This window comes from Thunnus albacares, chromosome 22, assembly GCF_914725855.1.
Source record: "Thunnus albacares chromosome 22, fThuAlb1.1, whole genome shotgun sequence".
Lineage (NCBI taxonomy): Eukaryota > Metazoa > Chordata > Actinopteri > Scombriformes > Scombridae > Thunnus > Thunnus albacares.
In genome coordinates this window covers 8,428,558-8,454,484 of record NC_058127.1, presented here as the reverse complement: position 1 = coordinate 8,454,484, position 25,927 = coordinate 8,428,558, and the positions used below count along the sequence as shown (strand labels likewise).

General features: G+C 40.7%; 1 protein-coding gene across 3 annotated transcripts in view; it reads left to right on the top strand.

The window, feature by feature from the left end:
* The window catches only part of si:ch211-200p22.4 (phosphatidylinositol-binding clathrin assembly protein), an 82,554-nt gene continuing 56,627 nt past the window's right edge, over window positions 1-25,927 (top strand). For all 3 annotated transcript variants that reach the window (XM_044341280.1, XM_044341281.1, XM_044341279.1), the window contains exons 1-2: window positions 1-1,324; window positions 23,778-23,920. In XM_044341280.1, coding sequence (XP_044197215.1) covers window positions 1,195-1,324; window positions 23,778-23,920 — 273 coding nt within the window. In that variant the 5' untranslated portion in view covers window positions 1-1,194. The remainder of the gene's footprint in view (window positions 1,325-23,777; window positions 23,921-25,927) is intronic.

The following is a 25,927-nucleotide window of genomic DNA, read 5'->3' as shown; positions in this document are numbered from 1 at the left end:
TTTTACGCTGCCATTTTGTCCGGCAGAGCAGCAACCAACCAGCCAGTCAGTCGGTCCGTAAAAAGAAACCTCTGGCGAGACTTTTTCAGACAGCAGGACGGGACGGGACTGTCGGTTTAAAAATAAAAACGAGCCGATAATGTGGAGGCGACAGCGAAAGGACAGCACCAACCGAGCCTGAGGACCGAGAAGGGGAAACAACGGAGCTAAAGGAGCTGTCATTTTTTAACTTAACGGGTCCGCCGGCTCGGCTCTTCAGTCAAGACTAACGCCCGCTCGCTCGCGCTCGCTCTGGCTGGCTGGCAGGTTAGCTAACCCCCGCTAGCATCTCGGCTAACACCCACCGCTCCTCGCTTTCCTTTCTCACCGGGAGAAACGACACCTGCCCTGGCTGTCAGTTTCACAGTCTCCTCTTATAACCTCCAAACAATGCGCTGCTCAATTCTGAGTGACTTTTTTACGCCCGAGGGGGGTTTTAACACACACTTTGCCAAGCGACCTGTGATAGCTAACTAAACAGTCCAAAGCTAACAAGTTGACGTGGAGGAGGAACTCGAGATTTTTTCTTTTTTTTTTTTGGATTGTCGAGATTGTTGTTGATGGATTCACGGATTACTTTTGTTTAAATTTGCTTTCTCCGAGGTGGACTTATCTCTTGCGGTGACCCCCGAAACAAAGCATCCAGGTTACAAACCAGCCAGTTAGCTATGTTTATGTTTATTTGTGGCCAGAAAGTAATTTCCAGTGATTACAAATTCCACAGTGGGACTCTTTCTTGGTTCGAGTACTGCAACGGAAACATTAGCTAACACAGACTAGCTCAGATTAGTGTCGTCGTGTTTTGTTTACTAGATAGATAGCTAGATAGTTGGAATAAACTGTTGCCAAAACTACAAAAGCTTACTGCAAATCAGCTGTTGATTGTGGTTTTCAGTGCAAAGCCAATCAGATATTCTTTTACCTGCATATTTTTTTTGTTGCCATCAGTGATCTGACTTTGCTGCAGGCTGCACAGGTTTTGTACGCACCTGGAAAGAGGAAAAAAAACACAGTTCGCCTCCCCCTTTACCTCCACTTGACAGTGAAGTCACGTTGAGTTGTGTCCCGCAGGGAGTTGATCCATTGATCGGATCGTTATTGTGATATTTTAGCTGATTGAGGGGAAAAAAGAAAGCAGAGAGAGAAAGAGAAGCGATGTCGGGCCAGTCTATCACGGATCGGATCGCAGCAGCGCAGCACAGCATGACCGGGTCTGCTATCAGCAAGGCTGTGTGCAAAGCCACCACACATGAAGTCAGCGGACCCAAGAAGAAACACCTTGATTGTGAGTATACCTTTATGGATGCATGCATGCGTGTGTGTGTGTGTGTGCGTGTTGTCAGCCAGCTGCAAGGCTTCAAAAGCAGACATACCGGTCCTCTGAGCTCTGATACACACATTCCTTTACAGTACAGTACCTGGCTGGTTGGACAGCGTCACTGAGTCCACCAGGAAGACTATTTTACCCTGCTGCTGTTTATGGCCATTTAGCTCATCTACAGCCCCTCTTTACACAGTGAAACATCAGCTGTGTTAACACTTGTAACGCCAGAGTTGGTTTTTGGTGTCTGAATTGATTGACCTTTTGATTTTAAGCAATAATTAGGTCTAAAAATGCCACAAAAGATGACAGGTGCCCCTCATAAGTTGCCACAGCCCAAAGTCATGTACTAAAATTGCTTAACTAATGTGACAAAAGGCCAAAATATCCTTAAAGTGTTTAAAGTTGAGACTAATGATTACTTTCATTATGGATTAGCCTGCAGACTATATTCTAGATTAATTGATGTATTATTTTAAGGCTGCAACTACATATTCTTTTCATTATCGCTTAATCTGTCGTTTGGTCTATAAAATGTAAGAAAATATTGAAAAATATCCATCACTGTTTCCCACAGCCCAAGGTGACTTCCTAAAAAGTCTTGTTTTGTCCCGACCAACAGTCCACGACTCAAAGATACTCAGTTTATTCACATAGAAGACTAACGAAACCAGGAAGTATTCACATTTAAGAAGCACGAACTGGAGAATTTGTTGGCTAACTAATCGATTAATTGTTAAAATGTTAGAAAATAGTGAAAAATGCCTGTTATATAATTTCAGACTTATTATCTTATGACCAACAGTCCAAAACTCAAAAGCTACTCAATTCAAAAGTATCAAATCCTCACATTTCAGGACTTGGAAACAGAGAACGTCAAGTGTTTTTGCTTAAAAAATTAGCTAGTCGATAACCAAAACGATTTATTTTCTGTCGATCGACTAATCATTTCAGCTCTTTTATCCACCTTTACAGTCTCAAATATAAACCTTAAATACAGTATGTACCATATTGAAAGATGTAAAACTAAGAAAAGAGAATCTCCAATTAGCAAACGTTTGATATCTTTTGCTTGATAAATGAAATCAGTCGTCAAAATTGTCCGCGATTAAGTTTCTCTAAGTTGAATAATCCATTAATTCGCTAATTCAGCTCATAAAGATCAGTTTAAAAACTTGATGCATCTGTGAAACTATAACCATCAACTGTTACGCTTGACAATTCCTGACTTGCATCAAAAAGCATGTAGTGTTGCGAGCCTGGCTCGGTTACAAAACCCTTATAGCAGGTTCCTGTTGTACAGACTTCAAGGCGAGACAGAAACAACAGAACAAGTGACAGAAACAACAGAAAGCAGGTCTTTCATCAGACCTGCAGCCCGGCAAGGACAGCCTGTGCTCACCTTGTTCTCAAGGAGAGACACCGACACCGCTGTGCACTCTGAAATCTCACGGATCATGTTAGGGGGGAAAAAATCACTGAAACACAAGAATATTTCCTCACAAGACAGCCTCGGTGGCCTTAATTTGTCGGGGAAAAAAACCTCTCGCACGACACATTCAGGCGTGTCAGTGGAGAGAAGGGACTGTGCCACGCTACAGTACTTGTCAGAATGTAATCAGCAAAAGCAAATACCTGCTTCTCAGTTGCTGATGTTATTCCAACGGATTGAATTTTATAGCTAGTTGATCCTTGCTTTGCTAATGATGAGTAGATTTAAGCTGTTACATTTGCCAGTAAAGCCCACTGAAATTAAACTGAGTCATGTTGAAAGTAGCGGTGATGCAAGTGGGGCGACACAAAAGAATAAATGAATAAATTTATTAAAAATAAAGAGTGAGTCAAGCACATGCGTGATGTTGGACGTTACTGGGACGAAATGTGCTGGAGCTCTGCTTCTGGGAACAGCCTTTTTTTCTGTCGGCATGGGACACACATGTCTGATCAATGCTTTTCGGCTCAGCTGCCTCACATCCGTCAACTCCTCCTCCTCCTCGCTGCTCGCTCGCAGGACTCGGCTGCTGACGTTCGACAAAAGTCATGTATTGTCTCCGCTCCTTTTGTGAACTTGGCCAGACCTTCACAGCCAATACAGCCACGTCAAGCTTAATCATTGTGGGATATTGATTTCTTTGTGAGAGCGACGACCTCGGTGCCGTAGGGAGGGGAACGGCCGGTGAATGGTGCATCGCATGAAGGCCTGATTGTCATGTTATTTGTTCGTTTTGATTATACCATGAAAGTGTAACGTCCGGTGCTGTCACGCCGTCGAGTATGATGAAGGGCGACTGGTGAGGCAGGAATAAAGGCAGGTTATAGGTTAGGTCGTCATTCAGTCAGGCAGGTAGTCAATTTGTGAGTCGGTTAGCAGTGGCGGGGAAGCTGACAGGCAATCTGTTCGATCATTACTCAGTCAACTTGCCAGCCATCCGATTCAACCAGGCAGTAAAGTAATGAACACAAGCTGCTAGGTGAGGTACGTACAGTAGTTCACCATACATGTAGTCAACCTTATTCATACTCTACATTATAATCTGATGGCGCAGCTCTAACAGGTCTTGAGTGTATCCAGAAAATATGGAGGGTTCATTGGGATCCAAGGGGTCAGTTCACATCTAGAGATGGTCGGTGCGTCAACAGTGTAGTGAACGCTAGTGTGTCCCAGGTCCTGACTGTGACCTCAACACTCAATACATTGATCCATGCGTAGCGTTCCCAATGCAAACCTGAAGTGGATAATCAAAAATGTCATACTAGTATTTCTTATTTCATGACTGATCAATCTGCCAGTTACTCTCAATTAATCGATGAATCGTTTTGTCTATAAAATGCAGCAAAATAGTCAAGAATGCCTGTTATAATATGTTAAAACTCATGGTGACGTCTACAAATGTCATGTTTTGTCTGATCAACAGCTCGAACTCCAAAGATATTCAGTTTAGTGTCATGTATGACACAAAAAAGCCTCAAATCATCACATTTGAGAGCTAAAATAAGCTAGTTTTTGGCATTTACTATGCTTAAAATGCGGCTAAAACAATTATTTGATTATCAAAATTGTTGCTGATTAATTGTCTGATGATTTACTAATTGTTGCAGCTCTAATTACTAATCTCACCTGTTGTTCAACAGTGAGTTTTATTGTTTAAAGGTGTTTTTGTTATCTCACAGATGTCTTGTCTGTCTTTCCCTTGAGGCAAAACCTATGTTTAAATCCAACATTTCCTTGAACTGTCCTATCCTGCCTCAACGAGCCGCTGCAAATTTAAATGTAAATCCAGCACAGAAGAAGAGCATAACGGAGTGGTATAATGTGTGGAAATATTGGATTTAAACGATTTAAAAGCTTTTTGGCCTGACAAAAGAGAAACCTGTAAGATCACAAAAATCTGAAAATAGCCTACAACCCACAGCTGCATATCAGGTAAAAAAAAACAACATTTCATTATTCTCCTAATGAACGCTGTATTACCGAATCACTGAGTGACATACAGCGTGCTTGTCTCACTAACTAGTGCAACTAGTTGACTGAATAGTCAGCCTGAGTCAGTATAAAGTACAAGAAAACCTCCTAAACACAGTGTGATGCAGTTGATTTGCCTCTGCCAAATACTTTTATCCCAACAAAGAGCCCACAACCCAAAGATATTTAGTTTACTGTCAAAGAAGAAACCAGAAAATATTCACATTTCAGAAGCTGGAACCAGAGAATTTGGACATTTTTTTTTCTTAAAATGACTCAAAACAATAAATCGATTATCCCACATATTACTTTTCTGTCGACTGACTTATTGAATAAGCGACTAATTGTTGCAGCTAGCGTAAAGATGTGACGTTGAAAGAAGTGAAATTGAATCACAAGTAGTCAGTAAAGACACTTGAGAGGCGTTCAGACGCCAGGTTTGAGCTGTAGTTCCTTTTAACTGGATCTAGGAACCATCTGGATACAGATACTACAGGAAACAGGATGCTACAGGTCTGAACAGAGCCAAGGAAGGTAAGGGGGCAGTTGGCAGCTTAACCTGCCAGCCAGCCAGGTAGTTAGCGTATGAGTTAGCTAACAAGTCCACCAGTTTGTGAATTGCATGCCTGCAGAGCCTCGATGGTCAGAGAGAAACCTAGAAAAACCTGGAAACCTGACAGGCTTTGACACTGAGAAACCTAGGTTAGATTATGTTGTTGCCTTTTATCTACCTACGCACACACACACACACACACAAACATCATTTTCTATCATTCTTCCCTTGGCACAAATTCACCGCAAGCAGCTGTGACTGTCTGACAGCAAGCTGTGAATGATCTCACTGGCGTATTTGCATCTAGAAGACCTAATAACTGAATAACCCTGGCAGAAGCCTTTCAACGTTGCCAGCCCGCAGCCAGCAGTGAGCACGCAATGGTTTGGGTTGAGGGGGGAGGGGGGGAGGGGGGGTGGGTGGGAGGACACTGTTAGCTGGAGCAGCCGTGACATTCATGCACCACTGGTGAAAATAAGTGCCGTTTTAAAGCCATTTAGTGTCATGATTGTGACTGTCCACCTCAATTAACCCTGGTCTGTGAGTCAGCGGCAAAAATGACGAGTCCTTCCCATCATGTTTGAAAAGCTCCTCTATTTGGGGAAATGATCATCATAAAAATCAATGAGGGAGGGTTAAAATGTGTTGGAATATGCCTGTGTTTGCTCACACGCCCGCTCGCAGTTTCCAGGTTGTCAAGGTGAGATATTGTGTGTTTAAGCCAGCCTTTTATAAGCAGCTAAGTGATTGCCATGCAACACACTCTGAGGCCACTTCTTTCCACTTTGGCATCATTGAAACGCTGATTGTTTCACCATCTTACAGCTGTTAGAGAGAAGTTGTGACATTTAAAGTCAAGTCTAGTTTCCCCTCCACCGGCACTCTGTTGTCATGGCAGCAAACCAGCCAACTGGCTTGTGTTAAATGGACTTTAGTTGACAGGGGAAGTTGAATGGTGAAATCGGCTGCCGTCGCAGTAATGATGGTGTTTTTACAACCTTTGTTTATGTGCTGGAGCTGGGTGTTTGTTGAGTATTTCTTAGAAGTAGTGAATGAGTCTCTAATGAAGGTTCCCAGTAATGGGATGTCCAGTATATCTAATAATAGGAAATAAATGTCAATTGGAAGAATTACTTTGTTTTCTCGCCATTTATCTGCTCAGCTGAATGATTGGAGGGATGTTTTTCGAGCACTTAACCTCTGTGAGCAATTCACACCTTGACATCACATGAGAGTCCCTTGATAGTCATGTGAGAGTCATTGGAGTCACATAAATGGAGGTGTGAAAGAACTGATGTAAGTGTCTGGTAAGCAATGCTGCTGTCCCACCCCGGCTTTGTTCAGAGATGGTTGTTCCGGCCTGATGTACTGGAGATGGCCTTCTTCACGCCTCCTCCAAACCATCTGTCTTCTTTGTCCAAAATTAGTCCGTTATTGTCTTCAAAGGAGTGAATGGGAGGAAGATAAGACGGAAGATGAGGGCAGAGGGACAATAAACTCGGCGGGGTGATTTGACTTCATGTTACAGAAGTATTTCTGTGAGACTTTTTATACTATTAATTAAATAATATTTAAAAGTATTTTGCTCATATTTTTGCTCAGCCCAAACTGACTGTTAGAAGTCAGTTGACTGTGTTGTTTTCCTACATTTAAGTTCAGAGATGTCAAGAAGATACTGTGCTGAATAAATCCTGAATAAATAAAGGTAAATGGCATAAAAGTGGGCAAGCAGGAGGAACTTTCAGGTCCTTATGTCAGCAAACATCCTCTTTGTTAAAGTGAAATTACTCAACACAGTGATTCTGCATTATCTGAAGGAAATACTGTCCTTTAAGTGATGTTGACCTTTGACCTCTCAGAGAGCAGAAACAGGTGAATTTCCCAGTTGGAATCACTAAAAAAAAATCTAAGTAATACATGTTTTTTATGTCTCAACAGTGCATTGCTCTAAACCCTTATAGGACTCTTGCAGGACTCTCCACTGGCCGTCTTTTAGACAGTGAGGATTTAAACAAGACTAGCCAAGACAGCCATGCTAGCAGCTCTGTGAGGCTGTACACAGCAGTGCTTTTATCCAAATGCTAACTTCAGCATGCTAACATGCTCACAATGACAATGCTAACATGTTGCTGTCTAGCGAGTATAATGTTTACCATGTTCTTCATCTTAGTTTTGCGTCTTAGCATGCTGTAATGTTTGCTAATTAGCAATAATGTAAAGTGTAACTATTTGGTCATAAACCATAACATAACATAACATAACATAAAGTGTTGGACCAAAGTGCTAGATGAAGTGAAGGGATAACCAAAGTTAATACAGTTCATCTTAAGGGAGGCATGATGTGTGTACCAAATTTTATGATAATCCATCCAAAGGTTTTTGAGATATTTCACTAAAAACCATAAATATGAACTTCATGGTGGCACTAGAGGATAAGTCAGCGTGTCACCAACATCATTAGCATTCATTAGCTGAGGACCATGAATGTCAGTACAAAATGTCATGACAATCCATCTAATAGCTGTTGAGATTTTTTTAGCCGGTATCATAAAGGGATCATATGCTGGTAGATTTTGTTTCCCGTACTGTCACCAGACTTTAAACAGTAGCAGAAGAGTTGCTAAAGTAGCAGACAAACCTGTCAAAACGACCATTCGTCTTGTATGCAGGTGTTTCCCTTCGTCTGCAGTTTCAACAAACCAACATGCCTTTTTTTTCAGCTTTCAGCTCAACTGCTTAGTCAGACTAACGGGTTATTGAGTGCATTTTGAGGGGCCTTTCAACTCAATAGCAGCTAAGGTTATGGTAGCTTAATACAACATACCACATTTGTTTTTACAAAGTGGCTGAGCTGCTGGCCCACATGTCCCTTGACATCATGTTGGGACATTTTCAGCCAAACCTTGAAACTAGGTTAGACTTACATGACAAATTGATGTGGTGCTAGAGTAGTTCTCCATACCTCCAACCTTTTGGACTGGCTCTGTCTGGGCTACAGTGTTTGTGTCTCTGGGTTAGTTTAGGAGACAAATAGAGTGACTATGTGTACACAGTGTGTTATTAAGCTCAGTTTTATGTGTGGTCTGTTTCTGCCTTTAGTGGGTTGGTGCCCATTCAAACCTTACAGCTCTATAGCCGGTGTTATAATTTCGGAGTACGCTAGGGTCCAAGTGATGTAAATTTCGTCATCAGAGGGTGTACGCGTGGGCTCTTTGCGGACATCTGCGTACCTCTAATTTGTTTTGACTGCGCCGCCACTACCCTACAATTAATAGACGCCAACCTACTGCACATGTGTGGAACGCATCCTCCGGAAAGTAGTTTAAACAGAACTACTACGTGTTTGTGCTGTCCGCAGCTGTCCATTGGGAGTATATTCAGGGCTTATTTCAGACAGGAGCTTATGGGTCACCTTGGCAGATCTGTTATTGGGCATGTGTACATATGTTTGTGTTCGTGTGTAACATGTAGTCATGTCTTTTGGAGTGTGTTTAAGTGGCATGTGCATATAGGAGTGTATGAATACTGCATTTGGTGGGCATTGCTTGTCGAAAAAGGAGGAAAACACATCCACAAATATGCTCAAATTGGTTTTATTGTCTTTTGAAAAATGTAATGATATGCACACCAGCTTCAATATCATTTATAATTTATTTTTCCTCACACAAAAAAAAATGAGAATTCAAATTTCAGTTAAACTTCAGTGATCAATATATTTGTTGTGGACTCGGTCTCGATTCCTCCCAATATTTATTGTTTTCCTTCACTGCCATTCTGCCTCTTTCTACTCTTTACTTTTCTGCTTTCTCATTACACTCTGCACACACATGTTGAATGATCTGTTGACTTCCACTGAATGCCACCAAAGAAAAGTGGTTTAAGGACATTTAAGGATACAAGTAGTCCAGCTCATTTCCCGCTATTTTTGTTGCATTGATTCCAGCCCTGATAGACCTACTGCTGGGTGTATCTGGTTAGTAACATGGTGTGGACATCTGTGTTCTAAGTGATTGTAGGTGAGTCTAATGCTATCTAAACAGAGCGGGACGGGCCCTCCCTGGCTGCAGAGCTGAGATAGGCCCAGTTTAGACAACCAGGCAGAAAAAAAAAGGCTTACTGCTGATTGTCTGGATATGTCTGTTTCAAGTAAAGCCCAAGGGAATGCACATGAAGTTTGTGTGTGTTTGTGTGTGTGTGTTTGTGTGTGTGTGTGGGATGAGGTTAAAATTTGCAATGTTCTCTCTGCCTCTCGTGTGAGTGCTTCAGTCTCTTCGAGTGTGTACGGAATCAGTTGCAAACATGCTACACGCTACATAGCCAGTGAATACAGTATGTAATGACCGCTGTGCACTCAAGCAGTGTTTGAGTGAACAAATATCACTGCACAGTACATTAACAAGGACCTTGCGTGAGCAGATCATACTATAAAACAACACAAAGAAGCAGTACAAGCCGGCTTCAGGATCTATAAAATATTTGTAACATTACTCAAAGCCTTAGTTGGGTTTATGTTGCTTGATTTCATTACATTAGTCATGTCATTGCTTGAAATGTAGTTAATTTTCTTCTGCTTAATTTCCCCAGCCTATATATTACAAAAGTAATCGGGTTAACCAATTTTTCTGCTACTAACATCCCAAACAACCTCCTACTTTTTCAGCCATGCCACTCGTAACTTAGTGAATCTGCACACCGGCCAGGGCACTGGTCCATATATATTTAAATGATCATCAAAATTGTCCTCAAGTCCATATTGATGGACTGGTGGCTCGTTAACACCCTGCATCTTATGTAATGTGGTCAATCAGAAGTGTTGCTGTAGATGTATCATTGAGAATTGGACCTTTTTAAAGCTGCACTAATCAATATTTTTGTATTAGAAATAGATCAAATGGCTGTGTATAGTGCGAAAGGGGTCACTTGAAGTGATGAACCCATAGAGATCGACCGACTCTGCACCTTAACGTGGTGTTTTGATGCACTTTTAGCTTATGGTCTTGGTTTTCTGGTTTACTCCCACTGCTCTCAACAACCTCACTTCTAGCAGGGGCGGACGGCTGTTATCAGTGAAAAAACTCTGATAAACCCGCTGTATGCTACTACAGCAAGTTAGCCACTACTTAGTAAACACAGTGGCTAACAACGATAATGAAATATGCAATAAATGATAATGTTGTTCCACGTGTGCTGGCCACAACTGTTTGCTGTAAGAACTTTACATGATAATATGTCAGTATTGTGTTTTAGTAACTTGTTTTGCTGCCCCCTAGGTGTTAAAAATCAACTAATGCAGCTTGAAAGTAAAAAACAGGCAAGTTAGATGATTTCATGTTTTTTTCTTCTTCTACCTTTTTGGTTCAAAACACTTTTGAAACCTATTGAATTATTTGAAAAATGCCTTGTTACTCAACTTGAAACAAGGTTAATTCATGGAGCCTGAAAAGAACATTGGATATTAGCCATAAGTGAAGTTGTTGTGAATTACAACAGCAAACTAGTGGACCTGTATTAATTATATTAGCTGCTGTCACATATCAGGAAGTGCAGTTATCAGCATCTTGAGAATTAGGCTGCTTTATTTATTTAACCTTTATATATCCAGGGAAACTTCTCCAGACTAGTTAGGGTAAAAGTTGTCCTTTTGTCCACACAAATCCAATGTACTGTACTATGCAGAGGGATCTCTAAATGCTTATTTTACATCACATTTGGTGTATTAAGTAATGATAGTACATGGTTTGAAACAGGCTTTGTCTATCTGTGTGTGTGTGTGTGTGTGTTTGTTAGCGTGCGTGTGTTTGGGAACATTCAGTGCTTCTGTTCCCGTCCCATTCTGATGTCGGGTTATTTTTAGCTGTGTTCTCTCGGGAGCCTTTGGCTGGGTTCAACTGCTTGTTTTTCTTCCTGTACTCTACCTGTGTGCATGTTCGTCTGTCTGCCTGCCTCTCTCTCTCTGTGCCGGTGTCACTCTCTTTTTCTGACAAGACACCGGCAGACGTTCCCCGCCCCCCCCCCCCCTCTCCCCACCTCCCCAAGATGTTCGCACAGAGACTTCAGTCCTGAATCCCCAATGAAAACAGTGCAGTTGGGAAAGGAGAGGGAGTTTATGTCTGTCTTTCTCTCTGTGTATGTGTGTGTGTGTGTGTGACTAAGGCCGTATTCACACCAAAGCAGGCGTTGCACCGCATCTCTGCAGGGTTGTGCGGGGGGGGTGTGGGTGTGTTTATTTGTAACAGCCGTGAAATAATCAGGAAATAATGTTTTTTATTTCTCTCATTCACCAGCTTTCTCGCTACCACTGCTTCCATTCACTGTCTAGCTTGCCCGACCAACGCTGCTCTCTTCGTCTCTCTCAATCGCTGGTGCTCTCAGCTCGCTGGCTCTCTCTCTCTCTCTCTCTCTCTCTCTCTCTCCTTTTTCGGGAAGCTGACAGCAAAGCTTCACTTTACTTTTAACGTTATCAAACGATGGGAAATGTCCTCCCCTCCTCCTGGTGACGTCTTTGTCCTCCCTCATGGCAGGTTATACAGCTCTGAACAGTCTGATCACCAGCTGTGATTGGCCACTGCAGCGTGACGTCGGGTTACGTTTCTCCAAAAGTTGATTCTGGTTCAACTTTCTCACCGCAGGCCGGTGTGGTGCCACTGTGGCCCCCACCCCCTCCGGCCTAAACGCACTACCCCCATTCAAATGAATAGGTGGACTGGTTTTTTACCCTAACGCTTGATTTGGTGTGAATTCAGCCCTAGAGAGACAGGGACACAAAAGAAAGGAGAAACCGCTCGTATTTAAGACCTCAAGGGGAGAATTAAAGCTATAGAGCCAAAGCTTTCTATTAATAGACCAACTCCTGGTGACACTCTGCCTTTCTACCCTCTCTGCCTTTTCTACTATCTTCTTAATTCTTTCTTTCCCTCCATCTATTTCTCCTTCTTCCTTACGTCATTTTTCATCATCCCTCCCATCCTTCTCTCTTCCCTCCTTGTCCTCCTACCTAACTGTTGCACTGATCCTACCTTTTATCTTCAGATACAGATTCTGATACCTATACTCCGGGGTTTTAGCAGATGCCAAGCAGTAATCTGACAACAGTGCTTTTTTTTTTTTTCAATTAGCATATTGCATTACATATGTCAACTGATAAATGTCAATAAATCTAAGTTTAGAAATGCCAAAGATATGTTTTGAAACAGCATCACTAGAGCTGCAACAATTAGTCGATTTACTAATCAATTAGTCTGTCAACAAAATGAATTGACAACTATTTTTAATGATCGAATAATTGTTTAATTCATTGTTTTTAAGAAAAATTTACTTTTTTTGACTGTGTGATGGACATTTTTTACTATTTTCTGAATTTTTAATGAGCAAATGGTTAATCAGTTAATTGAAAAAATAATTGGCAGATTAATTGATAATGAAAACAATTGTTGCAGCCTTAAGTGTCACTATTCAATAATTCGTCCACTTGAGAGAAGTGATAAGTAAATTTTTCTAACTGTAAAATTTCCTGCCCAGTACATCTCTTGGTGGCAATTGTTAACAAAACTAATTTAAGGGAACCGTATCAAGAATGTTAATTAATGATAAGGGTTGTATAAAGAAAATTTATATCAGCCACTACATGATTTCTTGAAACTCTCAAATATTGATATTGATATTGGCATCAAAAACCCTGTATCAGTAAGGCTATAGTAAGCACACATCACTTCTTAACTTTAAGTGAATTTGGCTAATTTTAATGCATATTTTAATGATGTTGAATGTTTATTAAGTTGCATTGTCATTTAATTAATAACAGCAACTAACAAACAGTAGTTTAAACAGTGATATTGGGCTACATAGATAAAATTGACTTAACTTGCCTTCACTATAGTTAAATGAGTAGTTTAACATTTTGGAGGAAATACATTTATTGGCTTTCTTGCCAAGAGTTCCAGACTTGATGTTAATCTAAGCTAAGCTAACTGTCTCCTGGCTGCATCTTCATATTTAATGAACAAATTACGAGAGTGGTATCGACCTTCTGATCTCACTCTCAGTAAGAAAGAGCATTTCCCAAATGTCATACTATCCCGTCTATGCAATCAGCACATCTGTCAGATATCCATTCAGAGTTATAAGGTCTTTGGATTGTTATTGGTGCTGATACTGATCTACATCCTTAAAGTCCTCCTGCTCTCTTCTGCTTTAAGTATAATCAGTCCTCATCAAGGAGGGTTGTCACAAAGACTTCAGTTCAAACTTTTCTTTTTCATCTGTCCACATTTTCGGGTAATTTTCAAAAAAGCTTCTCCAAGAAAGGAAGTACTGAAATATGTATATTCTGTATTTCTGTATTGTAGTATATTAGCCAAATGTATATCTTTTGCACAATCCGTGTTCATGAACGCTGCTACAGTTTCAACTGCTTGCACCAACTCAACCTTTCATTTCTATATTTTAAACCTTAACTTTTAATTCTTCATAAGTTTAAATACTTACCTTGTATCATGCTACTTCTTACCAATGCCCTGGGAATCACAATTTCATGCCATCATCTGAGGCATTTGAACTGAAAAGTATAAATGTAACTGTGATGAGATGACAATAAGGGTTCTTACATCTTTGTAAAAAAAACACCTAAACCCCCTCTTCATTATCCTCTTTCAGTAGACAGACGGGCATAATCCAAGTTAATTCTGTCACCTCCTTCGCTCCATGATAACATATTTTCTGTTTTAACATAGCTAGAGACACAGTTTAGTTGTTGTCATTGACATTTTTCTGCTTCTGTACTCAGACATCCGAATGAGAATAAAATTGTGATTTGATTGCAGCTTATAAATGCTGCCTGTTAACCAAGGTGAACAGTAACTCCTGTGCTGCTGGATTGAGACAGTCAGATAACTATATCAATCTTTTAATGCTTTATAAGTTGTCTGACAACATAAAATTGTAAATAAATGCAGGTATATAGGCAGCAAAGTGAAGTGAGCGATGATAGAAGCAATTGGATGTGACGGAAAATCAGGCAAAGATTTGTGTCCTCTCTCCACGATACCAAACAAAACGAGTGTGTTCACATTCATCCACTTTTGAAAACATTTACGCAAAGCACTGTCAGGGGTTTGAAAAGAAAATGCCGGCTTAGTATGTACGGAAGGTCAAAATGGAAAGGAAAAGATTTCAAATTTAGCTGGCTTACAATTCTCTTACAATTCTTCACACTTCTCTATTCTTCTTCCTATCAGGAGGATTTGAGGAGGGAAGAAAGAGGGGAGGGAGGGGTTGGATGGGGAATCCTCTTTTGAGGCAAACCCTTTCTGCAGTCCCTAACACAGAGACTGACAGAGGAGAGAAAGAGATTACTAGTACATGCCAGACAAGGTGCTGATACTGCGGAGTGTTAATCTTTAACAGATTGGGGCCGCACTCCTCCCGATGCCTTCTGCGTCTGGCTTTTCATCTGTGTGCTGTCTGTTCGTGTGTACGTCCCCCCTCGTTACTCAGTACCTGTGTAGACTTTGAATGAAGGTCAGTCAACTCTGCGGCTGTACCTTTGTTCGGTTACTAGTGTTATTAAACCTTGATAATCTCAATTCCCTGTGGAGTGATTGGAACCGCAAGGTGGCGGAGTAGATATCCTTCGTCAACTGGATGACTAACACTCAGGCCTAACTGTTAGCAAATATCCACCCTTTGGATGTGTCCTTGGGCAAGACATTGATTCGCTACCAGCACTAGATGTGCTGTTCCATAATGCAGTTGACCTCTGACCTCCTTTTTAAGAGACAGAATCAGAAAGAGAAAATTCCCTTGAGATCAGTAAAGAATTTTATTTGCTTGCACAAAGAAATGATACAGGAATCCTTCACAAATCAGGATATATTAGATGTTTTCCTGTTCTTTGGGAAAGTAATTGGACAAAATAGATATCAAATAAGTCTGTTCTTTGTCGATACACTGCACATATGACCACACATTCCTGATAATCAGACTCTGTGGTTTGACGTGAGAATATTTGTTGTGAGGAATTTTCTCCAGCTGCAAGTTGCTTTTGGCCAAACTGAATGTTGTTCCCAGGCTGCATCATTTGGTCCCAAATCCTCAAATTCAGTCAGGTTTGAAAAAGGCTACAGTTATGAATGAGGATGCAGTTTGCTAGTATTTTATGGAGTTTGAATCCAGTATCGAAACCGCTTATCGAATCTGAATCCTTTCGAATCTTTTATCGACTATTATTAGGTCTACCTTTCAACAAGTCCACAAGCTTAGCTGTGTTGTCATTAAAGGGAATTGAATTGAATTGTGCGACCACAACAGTCAGCTACAAATAAGAGGCCGTCACCAACAGTATATATTTTCGATACCTTCGATAACAGATTTCTTTAGATCTTAGCTTCACCCATTTTGGGTATTTTGCTGACTGCGAACGAGATCTAAAATGGAAGTGGCTTTCTGAACCCATCCCTAGTCATGAAATAACAAATGAGCCCGTAATACGAACCTGTAACGTGTCCAGATAACAGGAATCCATGCAAGTCATCAACCACAGCCACTTCAGAGCATGAAACAAGGATGACCTCTGTCTTGTTGCATGTAAATTCCTGTGACTAAGTACAACTAATAGTCAGATATACTTAAGTCCTCACACGTTGTGTTCTTTGCCCTATTTCGGATGATTGTGTAAAGTGTGAATGTCTGTGGTTTGTCGATGTGAAACTCAATGTCTGAAATTAACTTTCTGACTCATCTGCCAAGGGGACTGGTAGATGAAAAAATCCCCCAGCCAAGCATATGTTTTACCAGCCAAAATAATATGTTGCCTTTTTGTGTCACATATACATTTGTTGCAGTACATTTAATTGAGATAATAAGGTATTGTCAAGCACCAGTTGCCGGTAGGTTTTCTGTTTGGCGAACCTAGGAGCGCTCAAGATGGTCGGTGGCTGGTACTCCTTTGCCTCAGACTGTTTCAAGTGCTCCTACAGTTTCGGCACTCTTTAGACGCGCACATATGGTGCATACTGTACATGGACAAACATGAGTAATATCCTCTGAGCCATCATGCCAGATATTTTATTACATCACTGTTTTGGTACAAACATTTACCCGCCAGTGTGGAGGATAGCCCTCTGAGATTTACTTGCAAAACAGAAGATCTACCTGCATTTGGCGCTTGGCGGATGTTAATTTCAGGCCCTGTGAGACTTGGCTCTACTTTTAGTGGTAAAATCACTCTTTGAGCATTGCAGTCAGGTAAAGTGGGCAACTAAATGAATAACAAATCTTGTAGTAATTTATTAGAGGCTGGTAGGACAGCATTGTTTTCAGAAAGACCCTGCAGCATTCAGTAATTACATCAGAAGTCACGTGTCCCTTAAAAAGTATTTTGACAATGAACGTGTGAAAATATTGTCCTCTTTACATAATAGTCTCAGTTGACGCCCAAAGTCGTCAATGTCGGTTTATCCAGAAAGATTCCCTACATATCCCTCTTTTAGGAATTCCAGCTATGTGAACCTGACCTTCCCTTGGTGGTCTCTGAAGGGGCTGTGGAGGGACTGAACTGTGTCAAGCACACAAAGCAAGGCACTGATGTCCCTGCAGGCCCGACCAAGGTTTTAAAAGATGTCAAGATAGGATTAAGAAGCTCATTGTAGGTCTGTTATTAAGGGTTAATCCACCCAGATTTTTTTTCCCGACAGGGGGCTTGTTTAATTAATTGAAGTAGATCACACTCTCCAAATCTTGGTAGGAACTCAATGTGAAGACTACTCATAGTGATATGCAGCCAACGGATAACAGCTTTTAAAGCAATTTTAACACCCTTTTCAATTTATTTTTATTGCAGACATCAGGACAATTTTTAAACTATCATTTTTGAACTTTATATTCTGTCACTGTGTCACTTGATTTAAACAGTTTCCTAATTAAGTGGAAGAGCTGTGTTAGTGGTAAATAATTATCAAATAAGCAGAGTTTAATACAACAAATAATAAAAAAAAAAACAAGTGCATAATAATAAGTAAAGCTTGTAAAGCTTAATTTAGACAATTGACATGGGCTTTTTGCAGCAGCACAACTAGGAAAATTAGGTGTTTGAAACATTTTTTGGCCTCTTGGGAACAAACACTACACATATCAATGTTTTATGTTGTTGTGGTAGGCTTGTTAGCAAATAGTTAGCTATTTACACACCCAGAAGATATGAAGCAACATTATCATTCATTAAGAGGCGTATTTTTGTCTACCTGATGAATAAAAGTCCAATATTTACTCTTCTTTTAGCTCTGTTTTTGGTCTCCTCCAACTCTTAAGGGAAATATCTGGCTCTTTGCTGCTAAATGCTCAATTAGGTTTACCAGCTAATTGCTAACTTTGACTTACATTTGAGGTATAGTTGTTATAGTTGTTGCGGAAAACAGCTGTCTGCTGAGTCTGAAGACAATGCCGATGAGAGCGGTGATGGTGAACAAAAACAGTGAAGTTGCGTGCCATAATTCCTTGTGGGTTTTTTTTTTTTTTACTATAATTATTATTATTATTATATTAAATTGCAGCTTCTGCTTGAATATTATAGTTTTATGCAACAAATCGCATCATTTCAAGAACATAAATATGGTGAGAACACATATGCATGGCACTTAAAACAAACAAGTTAGAGAAATGGTACCATGGAGTTGCAGAAGTAATGTTGCACCATCTCCACGCATCGTTGATCAATATATTCTTGATCACTGTTTAATCAATCATCCACATCTGTACACTTAACCTGTCAAATTAGCAGCAGAATAAAGGCGCTTCGATTGGGAAAGAATCCATTAAAAGTACTACAGTATTTTTTACCAATAGGAATATTGTGTTTTTGTGGTTTTGCTTGCAGAGGGAACTGCAGTTAATATTTTAGCATTTTAAATATTCCATGATAGATGCCCTTTGTGGATTGTGGGGGATTCTTTAAGCCATTTCTGGCACCATTGTGTCATCTTTCAGCATGCCAGTTGATCATGTGTGGCTGAAATGGATTAAGTATAACAGCGAGAGAGCAGAGGAAGAGGGTAACATGACAACCACAAAGACAAAAGATGCGTAGGAGGAACAGTTAATTAGTCAACATGTTATATTAGTAACACTAGAGCTGGATGAAAACAGAAAGAAAGATCAATTAGAGTTGTATTTTCTTAGACGATGCACCTGACAGACAAAGAGAGTCGGGGACAGGAGACAAGTTTTTTCCTGCAGATTAGAAGAGAGCAAGAAGGAGATGAAAGTGGATAGAGAAACAGGAGCTTGTATGTTCATGCGTTAGTGTTTGAGTATTGCCTGGGAGCGGGTGGATATGGGGGACTTAAAGGTGGATGAAGAGAAGAGTGGAGAGCACAGATTGAAGGTAGCCAGCTGGGCCATATGTGATGTCTGTCTCCTCCTCCTGCCCTTCTTCCTCTGCTTGATCTGACCACCTGCTTTCTCTCTTTTCTGTCTACCTGTCTCTCACACACACACACACACACACACACACTCTCTCACAAACCCACACAAACAGCAATACATCTCCAGTACAAGTTTGTAGATGCTTGAAGGCATGTCTGACAACATAAACTGAATATATCTCTCGGTTTATTGAGTGGAAGTGTCCCCAGTACACACTGCCACACACTTCCTCATCACATCCTGAGTCTGGTTTCTTCAGCTCTCGCACTAGTCCCTCGGTACCAGGAAGTCTCTGGTCTATTGTGGTTCTATGAAGGGGCCACAAAGGTCAACAGATGACCAATAACAATGGGCCTCAGATCAGAGAGGAACAGAATAAGCCTCTGTTAGAAATGAGATCACATTTACTCAGATGTCAGTCCTCCCACGTATGTGTGTGTGTGTGTGTGTGTATGTGAGTTTCAGTTTCAGGTGTTTAAGTTCACATTGCTAATGTGTTTTATAAGGTTTAATAATCAGCCACAGCCTCCTTTTTTGGACCAGGGTGTTATCTTTCTTACAGTTTGAACCTATAACGTCTAGAACACACCCTTCTCTCCGCCTTTTTCAGACATGGTAACTAATGGTGATCTGTTGCATAAACTACAAACAGCAAATATGTTGACAAAATAAGATATGAAATAGAGGAATAGGGATGTCAGTTTTGGTTAGTTTTGCTTTCGACAGACCAGCACCCATTAACTGGTAACTATTAATCTAATCTATTAATTATCTATTAATTTTTAAGAAAAGTTGTGACGTAGCTTTCGTTTGTGAGTAGGTGGTCAGCGCTAGCTTGACTTTTAGCTTCCAACAACTGGAAAAATAACCTGTCTTTTTGAATATAACTTACATCATAGTATAATCACATACTCACACACTCTCCCAACAGGCTCTCGGAAGCTGTCAAAAATTATTTTCTCCTGCAGTTAGCATTTATAAGTCTCCCTGTTTTGTCTTTTTGAGCTCCTTATGATCTGTGACAGCGGTATTTGGCAGCTTGACATATTCCGTTTCCGCAGCAGAGATGTCGGAAGATGCTTTGGACTTGTTTTCACTTGTCATGAGTTTGTTTCCTCCGTTGCAGAACAACACGTCACACGATCCTTCAGAAACTCCTGCACGTTAAACTGGACTAAGGAAACACTTTTTTTAGTGCCGACTGACTCTAACACACTCACTATAAACTTGAGACTTTAAGACACTTGCTAGCTTAGCAACATTAAGGCTACAAACAACACATAATGCAACACTCCCATGTAGGAGTTGGTTTTACACCGTTACTCTATCCATTCAAAAAGAATACATGATGTTATGAACACATAATTGTCAAGCCATTAGCAGAGTCTGTATGCATATTAACCTATAGCCTGACACGCGTAACCGCTCAAAAATGACACCGTGTAACGTTTTCGCCTACACCGAGCGCTTCAGTCCTCTGTTGTTTAACCGTCTTGTAATGTGTCGGCGCCAGTTTGCCGGGTCAGATTCTTCGTGCAGCTGTTGTGCAGGTAATTGCTCACAGGATGGCGAGGTGTCGGGCAGAGCCTCGCTGTTGAGGATTGTCAGGCTGATTCTTGTGTATTTTTCCATTTGTGGTCAGGATAATTGCTCAGGGTTTGCAAGAAAAGAAAAGAAAAAAAAAAAAAATCCCCCAGACCTGTTTCTGCTGCTGATCACGTCAGAAAAGAAAAGGGGAGGCTTGTTGTGCTGTGTGTGGATTCCTGCAAATTGTCTGGATGAAGAGGCACTCATGTCTCATCTCTTTTTCTGCGTCTTCCTCTCTATTTTCTCTGTTTTTTTACTTTCCTATTTGACTCTTCTTCTTCCTCGTTCCTCTCTCTTTCGCTCCCTCTCCTCTCTGTTCTCTTTCAGTCTCCTTCGTTTTTCCCCCCCTTACCCTCCTTTTTTTTTTTTTTTGCCGTATATTTGCCTGAATCGCCTCTCCCTTCCTTTTCTCTCTCTCTCACTCTCTCTGCTCTGGGATCAGTGGCATCTAATGCTTTCCACTCCGCCTGATTAAGTCAGCACATGTACCCTCTTTACATTATCACTCGCACACATACACACTCGTGCATAAGTGTCCCTACAGACCTAATCAGTCCTTCTCTTAGTTCTCTCTCTCACACCACTCCAGACCTAATGAAAAAACATGAGCTCTGTTAAGAAAAAAGAAAAAAAAAAGAAGGCAAGATGGACATGGCAGAGGAGAGATGGAGAGGAAAAGGTGGCAGTAGAAATAAAAGAGATTGATTGGACAGAAAATAGAAGAGTAGTGTGGCATTTGCAGAGGCAACTAATTAATTAACAAAGCCACCAGTCGCTCTTAACGCCTGTTTCCAGTTCAGAGATATTAATTGTTTCTCATCAGCGTTGGTAGTATCATGCAGCGATGCAATAGGAGGGTAAAAGAGCTGCAGAGAGACAGAAAGACGAGGTGAAGCTAAGAGAAATAACACTCAGAGCAAGGCTGGGTGTTGAAAAGGCTCATTCAACATGCTGATGCATTCATGAGGCTGGAACATTTTCCAACAGGCATGAAATCTTGTGATTTATCCTCCTGCCACTCTATGTGTCGAAAACGGCAATTCAGACACACTCAGTCACCCGGTAAATGTTGTTCTGGTTGGCTGTCATTCACACCACTAAATGCAGCTAAATGGATGTATTGTGCTGTAATGTACCATTGTATTACATTACTCTACCCTCATTTGTATTGAATAAATACCCCACTGTCTAGTGTGTTTGAGTGTGTGTGTGTGTGTGTGTGTGTGTGTGTGTGTGTGTGTGTGTGTGTGTGTGTGTGTGTGTGTGTGTGTGTTAGGGGAGAAGTGGGGAGTTGCCATTTTGGGTGAATGACTGAGAATATTGCTGGACTGGAAGTCTACTGTGTTTTGTTACTGTCTGTGTGGGCAAGTGCTTGAGGGAGATAATGCGTTAAGTGAGTGAAGGAAAGAGTAAGGATTGGCTTTATTGGATGAGTGTGTGTGTGTGTGTGTGTGTGTGTGTGTGCGTGCGTGCACACCTGCGCATGCCCGTACGTGCGTGCGCACCTGATTATGATGATGAAGTCTCCCGACGGGACTCTCCCTGCTACAGTCCTCCAGTAGTCTAATGAGAAGCTGTTTCCGTAGTTACCAGGTGTGAGAGCCGGCAGCTCATAATGTCCTGTGGAGAAGAACAAAGGACGAGGAGAGGAGGTGGATGGAGAGAAAAAGAGAGAGAGAGCCGGGTTGGAAGTAAAGGCGAAGGAATGAAAGGGGTGGAAGACGCCGGAGAAATGAAACAAACATTAAAAAAAAAACAACTGATATCTGATGTGAATGATCAATATAGCCGTGTGTGTGTGTGTGTGTGTGTGTCTGTATTGATGTTTGTGCTTGAGAGGATCACTGTGTGTGTTACATATTGTGAGTGAAGAATCTGAATCTTTTATATAATAATAAGCTCGGGGACCCGAGCAAGAACCAGTTCAAATCAATCTCCACTAAAGAGGTAAGAGTGAAGAGCAGTGAGGCTAAGCTGTTGCTATCTGATCAGATCAGATCAGGCACCTCCGGAATAAAGTTGACTGGTTCCAAATTAAATAGGCGTTTATGTATCGGTCCAACATTGATACATAGTTCGATAATAACCTCTCGGGCTTCGCTCTCTTTGTGTAAAAGAAATAGAAATTCTTTCTCCTCTGAAATGGGTATTTTAATGGGAAACCCTCTGATTCATAAAGTGCAAATAGACAAAGTCTGCATATTTAGGCTGTTTTTTTTTTTGTTTTTTTCAAAACAGAAATGGGAAACATGTTTGCACTCTTGTTTTGAGCATCTGAGTATAATACATATAAGAACTGGGTGGTAAACCCAAGACAGCTCTGTAAAAGCTTCCCCAGCTGCTCTGTTTGTTCTGTCACTTAAATGACTTTTCTCTCCTTCTGCTTACATGTTTTTTTAAATCAAAAAACTGTGTAACATTGAGTATGAATGCTAAGGCTGTCAAATATGCTAAAATGCTATATAAACTTATGTATATGTGTGTGTGTATATATATATATATAGAGAGAGAGACTTTTAATGGTCTTGATGGCAGTGAACTGTTTTTTACTTTGCATTACTGTGCTTCATTGTACAGTATTTAGCATTGCACGTGCACAATGTATATCTGCTTGTGTGTGTGTGTGTGTGTGTGTGTGTATGGGGGGCAAAAAAGAGTAGAACAAACTTTATTAATATGTAACTTCTCAGCACAAAATGATTAAGACTACTTAAACCACTACTACTTCTTTTAACAGTCTGATGGCACAAATTGGCACATTAGTTTATACCAAACATAGCAGACAGTAGATATAATAAAGATTAGTACAAAAAACAAGAAAAACCTTTGATTAAAATGATCCAAATGACAGATTCCAATTACAGATTCAAACCCAGAAGTTCTGTGCTTATGTATATCACAACAACATAACAGCATCTATCTGTTAGTTTTTGTGGCTGCACGTCGTGTAACTTGACATTCTTGAGCTGGAAGGTTCAATTTTTTCTTCCAGGTTCAGTTGAATGAATGACACCTGAACTTTTGCTAACATGTCTCCGGAGAACAGAAAAGAAGGAAGGAGACGGCGCGGCGGAGTGAAAGTCAGGAGAGTAGTAAGAGAAGGTCAGAAAGAAAGTTGTGCAGCGAGCACCTGTCCTTCACACTTTGTTCACTTAAGAATTCAACCCAAGCGAGCGCGCCGTGTTTGTCCGTCCTTGGTATTCCTGTGCCGTCTGCATGTTTCTGTCTATGTGTGAAAATCAATTTGTCGTTGTCTATCAGGGTTATCAAACCTTTTTAAAAGCTTTTTTTTTTTTTTTTTCTCGTAACTGTGCTTTGTTTTGTGTTGTTGAGTAACACGGCTCTTTGTGTGTCCTTGTTTTATTTATTTATTTATTTATTTTTTTTGTGTCTGGCAGATCTGATCCACTGCACTAATGAGATGAACGTGAACATTCCCCAGCTGGCGGACACGCTCTTCGAGCGCACGGCCAACTCCAGCTGGGTGGTGGTCTTCAAAGCCCTTATCACCACCCACCACCTCATGATGTACGGCAACGAGGTGGGAGGCTCGCACACACACACACACACACAAACACACACAAACACACAAACACACACATATTCACAGAAACAAAAGCCCTCCAGGGCAGTCAATGGAGGCTGCATCAATAAGTTATGTTATTACTCAACTCTGTCTTGCCCACGCATTCATAAATACAAACATACACGCACATTTGTATTATTTATTCATGTCCGTATCAGCATCAGGATCAACAGTTGCGGGGCGGGAGGGTGACCGACGCGTACGGGGGTACAAACAGTTACCGAGGACGTCCACGTCGGACACACGGAGCAGAATAATCAAAATAGCAGCGGAGTGCAGAGAATTTAATTAGCTCAGTGTGAGTCGCAAGCAAGATGGGGGACGAGGATAGCGGCAAATGAATAATCAAATAAATTAACTTAGTAAAAAAAAAAAAAAACAGGGTTGAAAGCTGAAAGAATAACACAAATCCCTCTATGGATCTGCAGACTTTCAAACGGTTTTGGAAATTAAAATTCGAGCAATATCAGCCATGTTTGGGTGAACTTTTTGGGTTTTATTAAATGCGATTTAGATCAGACATTGTACTGTTTTGCATGATCAAATCCCTTGTCAGCAAAACGTCTCGGTTTATATGTGACAGTGCAGCTTTTTGAAAGGGAGAGGATGGATTCAGAGAGAGTTGTAGTTTTAGAAGTGCACTCTGTTCTTTAGATAAACTGTTGTAGTTTGCATTTATATTGATCCTCCTCCTCGATACAACAGAACATCCTTACATGAAAATATAGAACGATGTTGAGATGGACTGATGCCATTTTGTTATTTACTATGGTGAGTATAGAGCTGCATATTTTATGAAACCAAGTTCAATCACAGTGTGTTGCTTTGCTGAAATGTATTATTATTTTATATAACGTAAAATTTATGATCCCTGTAGTATTTGCAGTAGTTTCTGGGACATGCTTACTATAATGTGATCTTTAGATTACTCTCTAAATTAAGTTAAGTAAGTCAAGTTTTGATCCATTTAGTCTCACTTTTATTTAACGATTAACCCAAAAAAGCATCTTCAATTCTGCAAATTGAGCATTTCTGATTCCAGTGAGCACCAAAGCTGCTGAAACGGTGCATGCCTGTGTAAACGCAGGTGAATAACATTGTGTACTGACTCTCCTACATGCAAATACTAGCACATAATTCTTCTCCAACACGCACACACACACACGCACACGGCTTTCAAAACGCACTTGAAAGGGGACACACCCTGCCTTCACCACATTCCTTTTGATTTCCATTAAAACGGGGGGGGGGGGGGGGGGGGTGAAGCATTTCGTCTTTTGTGTAGTCGAGATCACTTGTGTCGACGTTACGTAACGCTTCCTTTTGTCGGGTACTTGTTTATTGCATTAATCTAAACTTCCTCTGAAAAGAGGAAGAGTTGGGTGTGAGATCATTGTGTTTTTGGCACACGAAAGAAGCGTCTAAACTCACCCACCCACACATGAGTGCTGTTAAAATAGTAATGTAGAGAATTGGACAGAATTAGATGATACGTAGGTGGTATAGGTGAATTAGACAGACTTCAATCATAAGGCACTTACATAAGCCGAGACCTCACACGCAGGTCAAAGAGACATCGGTTCATCAGAGGACTGTATGATAAATATTTGCTCAAGCTGTGGAAATTCCCGTTTTTGACAAACCAAATCACGCTAAGTAGGTCACTGCAGAGTAGCAGGAAGTGGTTTAGAGGTATTCCTAAGATGTGTAAGTTGATTTATCTCTGAGTTGTCACTGTCACACTGAAACTTGTTGATGTTGATATCTCACCTTAAATGACTTAATAATGACTGCAACACTTGTGCTAATTCTTAATTTCTGCAACATAACAAGCCGAGTGTGCAGAGATCACAACCAGTATGCCTTCACTGTATGTTATAATAGGAAATGAAGGGTTTATTTTATATTAATGTAGCTTGATTGTATTGTGTTTTCATCATTTTTAATTCTTTATAGACTCAT